The 6368-nt window shown below is 53.1% G+C and overlaps 1 protein-coding gene across 1 annotated transcript in view; it reads left to right on the forward strand.

The window, feature by feature from the left end:
• Positions 1-6368, forward strand: part of ift74 (intraflagellar transport 74) — a 16610-nt gene that overhangs the window by 8834 nt on the left and 1408 nt on the right. Inside the window, exons 14-20 of the mRNA XM_062484828.1 lie at positions 1140-1193; positions 1289-1386; positions 2293-2419; positions 4825-4988; positions 5737-5862; positions 6063-6123; positions 6333-6365. Coding sequence (XP_062340812.1) covers positions 1140-1193; positions 1289-1386; positions 2293-2419; positions 4825-4988; positions 5737-5862; positions 6063-6123; positions 6333-6365 — 663 coding nt within the window. The remainder of the gene's footprint in view (positions 1-1139; positions 1194-1288; positions 1387-2292; positions 2420-4824; positions 4989-5736; positions 5863-6062; positions 6124-6332; positions 6366-6368) is intronic.

Raw genomic sequence — 6368 nt, forward strand, 5'->3', positions numbered from 1 at the left:
GAAGGGGGGGTGGAGGAGGGGTGGAAGAAGGGTGGGAGGACGAATGAGGGGTGGGGGAGTGGATGAGGGGTGGGAGGGTGAAGGAGGCTTGGGATGGTGGAGGGAGGGAGGGAGGGTGAAAGAGGGATTGGGAGGGTGGAACAGGGTGAAAGGTGGGATAAGAGGCTGGGAGAAGGATGGGAGGGGGGGGGGTCTTGGCAGCGGTTATTAAAGAAGGGGATGTGGCGGGGTTATGGGAGCATTGTCCTGTGGATGGGGTCGGTCAGTCCATGGGCCATAAATCCATAGACTCTGTTGGATGCCGTCCAGAGTCCTCAGCCTATGTGCTGTATCACAGTGGATGGCCTTGAGCACAGGCGCCCACAATAGCCCTGTTCTAGTTTCATCGGGAATGAACCACAACACGGTCTGTTTTGGCTCTGGGGGAAGTCGACATTTCTGATTAGCTGTGGCCCTGCCGCCGTGTGCGAAATCCTTATACACTTAGCACATCACTCGCTCAATAATAGCGTTAGCGAAAGGCTGTCGTCCTCCATCCGTGCAGAGGGGGGGAGGGAGCACTCGGGCTCTTTTGTTCCGTCTGTCTCGAAACCACACGCTGCGTGTTGTGGTGGGTCGCAGCAGGCCGCTCTACTCACTCTCACTGTTTCCTCTCCTTTCCCCCCCCCCCACGTCCGCGTGCCACCTCTCATGCTCTCTCTTTCCTGACCAGACGGTAAGCCCAGCTCGCTCGCCCCCCCCCTGTTCGATACTGTCCCGCCGAGCCGCGTAGAGTTGCGGGTCTTCAACCCTGGTCCTCGACGCCCACCGTCCTGTATGTTTTCAGGGGTTTCTCTGCTCCGGATTCAGACGAATGGGTCGTTATCGGGCTCCGGTTCGACAACGGCCCCGTTTCGTTTGACTCGGGCGTGTCGAAGCAGGGAAACATCGAAAAACGTACAGGACAGCGGACCCTGAAGACTAGGGTTGAAGACCACTGCTGTAGAGACTGTCCTTTTGAACTCTTCTTCTTTAATCTTTAATCAGTGTCCCACCCATTAGCATCAATGCCTCATCAATTTAGTCTGGATGACAGATATAGATATATGAAACTCCTCTTATCTTATAAACGTTTGCGTCTGTCTTTCTTTCCCCTGCAGGGGAACGCAGCCAGAAGTACAAGGAACTGAAGAAAAAAGATGAGCTCATGGACGGTGAGTTTGTTTTCTCTGATCTGCGTGTGAGGGTTAGGGTTAGTTAGGGTTAGGGTTGGACTTCTGTTGACAGTGCGGTTGTGTGGTTCCTCCAGGCTTCCTGGACACGTTTGAGGAGACCAAAGCCCAGGAGGTGGAACGCAACCGGGAGACCCAGGCCAACATCGTGGCCCTGCTGGAGCACTCCAGCAGGGTGAGCCGGGGCTGGTTGGGGAGGAGGGTGGGGGTTGGGGGGTGCAAGGGGGGGGGGGGGGGGGGGTGGGGTGGGGTGAGAGGAAGGGAAGGAAGGTTGAGGGTATGGAATGGTGTTGAGAGCAGTGTCAAAATGGGGGGTGGGGGGCTGGGGGAGAAGTTCGAGACCTTCCATAAGTCTACAGGGACCCTCTCATAATATACATTTTTTGTAGTTTAGGGGTGGGTCCCACAGATTTGGCGTTTTTCCTAATCTAACATGTCAGTAGGGCTTGAGAGAATTTTCAGATTCCGAACATGCAATTTCACAACATTAGAAAGTAGAAAAGATACGGATAAGATAAAATAGTATTCAGTATTTTTATTAACATTTTTGGGACCCCCATCCCATAGGTCATTTTGAACCCTGGTTGAGAGTTGGCAAGGGGTTAGCAAAGTAAAGAGGGATGGGTGGACGAGGGATAGAGAGGGGTTAAAACACATTTTCTCACAAGGCATGTGCCTGCTGCACACAACCACCCAGCTGCTCTGCCTAGGACTAAGACAAAGGACGCCATTGTTCTGGAAGTCTTAAATTGATAGTGATTCAGCCAGGGCCGCTTCTTCAGTACTGTCATTTACATAACATGCTGGGGGTTTGTTTACGAGCACTGACAACATGGATCAGACTCCATAAACCAAACCACCTGACTGGCCCTGTGATTTCAACTCCAAGCTAAATGTAACCTCCAAACAAAGGCCTGAATTTGTACGGCACAGTAACACAGGGGAACAAGCATCAAAGGGTTGACTTCGAACACGTGGGTGGGGGGGGGGGGGGAATGAACCGCGGCGAGCGTAGAACAGGGACGTGTGTCGTGTCTGCCCTGGCGCGGCGCTAACGGTGACGCCGCCCGTGTGTTTTCAGAACATGAACCGTCTGAGGCAGATCTCCTCGGTTACGGCTAGCGAGCTGAAGTCCATCCAGGAGGACCTGACCCTGAAGGAGACGGAGATGCACAGGTCGGAGAGCACGGCCAAAGGCCTCACCTCAGGTGGGTCCCCCCCCCCCCCCCCCCCTCATGACACAGCACAACCTGCCCCCGAACCCTTACAAGCACGACTGACGTTCACCCATTGGGCCCCCCTCCCGACTAAGATTTGGTTAAGCGCTCCGTTTTTTGGAAATGACCCACCTGTCTTGACGGCTCGCAAAGTGCAGACGCGTTGACCGAGCTTGTCGTGAGTTCCGACGTTGACGCCGATTCACCCTCGAGAAACCGGGAGACAGACGATGAATATTTTCTGTGGACGGGCGTAACACGGTTTCAACTTTACTGTACGTGGTTGTGGTTACTTGTCGCTTCCCCGCATTCCTGCCGTGATAGCGGCACTCGCAGCACGGTAGCCGGGGTGCTGGAAGCTATCCTTACTTCACCCTCAGCGAGTGAGCACATGAGTGTTTACAGCGGGGACTGCCTGCCCCCTGTGACCTACTACCTTTGCCACTCCGTTTCTAAAACTGTCGAATCGGGACAGATTTATGGGTCCTATAAACGGGTCTCTTTTCGCCCCTAAGCACTGTGTGACAAGATATGCTTCTTGGGCAGAGTTTTCCAGCTGACCCCAGCACAGGAGCTTACTCATGGAATCGGTGGGAAATGTTAAGACAAGTTAGACTATCGGAACAGGGCTGTTTGTTTCAAATGGAAGAAAACCCGTCCTGCTTTTTTGTAGCCTGTCTCATGTTATGTTCCATTACCCAAACAGCATGCTTCTCATTGGTCTTGAGCCCCCCCCCCTTTCCATTTCTTATTTCCATTTCAGGAAGTTGGCAACCCTACCCCGAAGCCACGTCACATGATAGCACAATGGCAGCACAAAGATCAATTGGTCATCATTTCCAAGCGTGCAAGTGCTAGTTTCTGCACGTCTTTTAAATCAGACGTCTACAAAGCGGAACATTTACATTTAGTCATTTAGCAGACGCTCTTATCCAGAGCGACTTACAGTAAGTACGGGGACATTCCCCCGAGGCAAGCAGGGTGAAGTGCCTTGCCCAAGGACACAACGTCAGTTGCATGACCGGGAATCGAACTGGCAACCTTCGGATTACTAGCCCGATTCCCTCACCGCTCAGCCACCTGACTCCCCTAACAGATTAGTGTACGGCGTGATCTCTGTCATACCAGCTAGATAGTCACTGAGAACCTTCCTGGAAAATGTCCTGGAAAATGTCCTTTAGAAAAGAGCGGGAACCCTGATATGCATGGGACTATGATTTGATATAACATGTGGAGGGTGGACACCACATTATTGATGACCAGACAAAGGCCCCCTCTGCATCCAGGCTATGTAAATACTGTTGCTAATGGATGCCAAGAGATTCGTCCTCCGGATCGTGAGTGGCCACAGAAATCCCGGGGGATGAGAGGGGGTGGGTGTAGGGGTGGGGTCGGGAGGGAGTGTGTGTGTGTGTGGGGGGGGCAGGCGAAAGGCAAAGCCCCAGGAGGAAGCTGCAGAGAATGCACAGAAGTGCTGACGGGGCACTCTCCTGCTCTGTACACATCGGCTCCTCCAAACACGAGGCTGGGGCCCGTGTTCCTATCAGGAGGAACCGGCCCTCTTCCTCTTCCTGCCCCCCACTCCTCCTCCCCCCCCCCCCCCCTCCCCTAGCTTGCCGCCGGTCGGGCCCCCTGGCCCCTAGACACCAACCGGCGTCACCTCAGCCTGGTGTCCTGCAGAGACCTTACAGGAGAGTAGACCCCAGGGACAGCCCTTACCCCCCGGTAAGGGCCTGGCGGCCGTGCTCAGGAACCTGGCCTCACGGTCGTCTGAAAAAAACCCCACATACTTTCCTCCGATGTCTCCGCCTGCTCAACTGCGTGTTCATGATCTACCGAATGGCCTGATGAAGTAAGCTGTGAGGTCAGCATTACCTACAGCACAGGAATCCTCTGGGTGTGTGCACCAGTCGTTGGGTCAGAGATAAATCTTTCAGTGCAACACCGACGCCTCGGTGACTCTTGGCTGGGCTTGTGCTCTGGGCAGACATCCTGCAAGGCCTGTCCTTGAGTAAAGGAAATGGGTGAAAGACGCTTCGGGAGATGAACAGTAGGTGTGACTGTCGGGGCAGGCTTATTTTCTGACCAGCAGTCAGCAGAACCGTGCTATTACATGCATCCAAATCTATTTTCAGATTTACTTAAAGTGTGACCTGTTTTTTCTGTTCAGATAACACATGATTACACATAGAGGGTTTCATGTTCACTTTCCGAGTGGATATCCCCGTGTCCTTGTGGTTTATGTTCTAACACGCTTCCAACTGGAACGGAGGCGCCCTGGGCCGCGAGGGCCACGGATGTGGCGTGCGCGCTCGCCATCTTGTCAGGGCATGCGCCGCCGTGCTTTCTCCAAATAAAGAGACGTGGTCGGCGTGCGTGCGTGTGCGTGTGTTCAGAGAGCGATCGCCTGCAGCAGGACCTCCAGAAGGTGGAGCAGCTGGAGACCAAGATCACCGGGGAGCTGGACACCCTGAAGGAGAAGATCCTGCAGATGAAGGAAGGCTTGGAGACCTACAGCAACCTGGACGCCCTGAAGAAGGCCGGGGAGGAGAAAAAGAAGGTTAGCGAGCCCACGGCCCGGGGCCTTGCTCTGGGCCGTGGGGATTCACTTGCCCCGCTCTTCATGTGAGGGGGGGAATGCATGCCTTTTTGGGGGGGTTTAGAGGAGTTTTGTCTGTACAGGAGGAGTCAATCACTCCATAGTTCACGAGCCAGTCATGGATAGTCAGCAGTGTAAGATTAACCACACGCAAGTGTGTGTAAAGTTCACGTTGAAGAAGTTCTCTTTCCTCGGCTCCATGCTACAGGAAGAGTGTCTTTGTGGCTGAGGGGAAAGCCGGTACCCGTCTGCGATAGATGTGTGCGTCCGGGTATATGGAAGAGCACGTCGTTAATGTAAACACAGCCAGTTCTATCGGTGAGCGAGTAGACCCCATGGGGGATCAGTTCCGTGCAACAAAGGAAACTTAAAAGCATCCTTAAACATTACAGAATGTCCAACCCCCACCCCCCCCACCCCTTAGAACAGGATACAGATTCTCTGACAGGTTTGACCTTGGGAAGTCATGTTTCTTTCTCGGAGAAATGATCCCGTTTCAGCCTAACCCTCGGCCCAGATGTACAGTTCTGAACAGCATATGGTACGCTTTAGAATCAGCCCTACTTCCTATGCTGGCTACAGCCTCTGAACATAATGATTCTTTTTTTTGTAGTTTCCACCAACGTCTTGGCAGGAACTGCATTGATAAACGAACGAATGACCTCGGAATGAACCGCATCTTGGGGTGTGGGGGTTTCCCTATGGGTAGAGGCTGCAGGAGGACCAGGTGTCCCTGACGCAGAGGAAAGACACCTTCCGGAAGGTGATGCAGAAGATGAACGAGGAGTACGAGGCCATGAAAACCCAGCTCCAGGAGAACGAAACCCACGCACAGGTGAGGAAGCTGCCGTGTCGTCTCGGTTTGTCTTACCTCGCCGAGGTGGCCTGTCTATTGTCCAGGAATGTTCCAGAATGTACCAGTCATGGTTAGCGAACGACATTCGAGTTCCTCTTGGGTTATGACGAAGTAAAGAGGAATTCCATGTATTATTTTTTTATCTGTTTCCGGGTCAAATGTTTTTTCTTTCTCGCCAGCTCACGAACCTGGAGAGGAAGTGGCAGCATCTTGAACAGAACAACTTTGTCATGAAAGAATGTATCCTTTAGTATTATTGCTATTTCAAAAGTGGTTTGTAGGTTAGATCAGTATTTTTGGGCCATTTTGTTCATCATTGAGGCAAGGGCGCTTGGTCCTCAAGTCAGGAGTTACATTAGGCCACGACTCCAAGGTCACGAGTTTGACCTGCATTCTGAAGACTTTCCCCTTCTCTTGAGGGAGCACCTCTCCTTGACTCCCGCCCGCAGTCATCGCCTCCAAGGGGATGGAAAGTGACTATCGTC

This window comes from Osmerus eperlanus, chromosome 18 (assembly GCF_963692335.1).
Source record: "Osmerus eperlanus chromosome 18, fOsmEpe2.1, whole genome shotgun sequence".
Taxonomy (NCBI): domain Eukaryota; kingdom Metazoa; phylum Chordata; class Actinopteri; order Osmeriformes; family Osmeridae; genus Osmerus; species Osmerus eperlanus.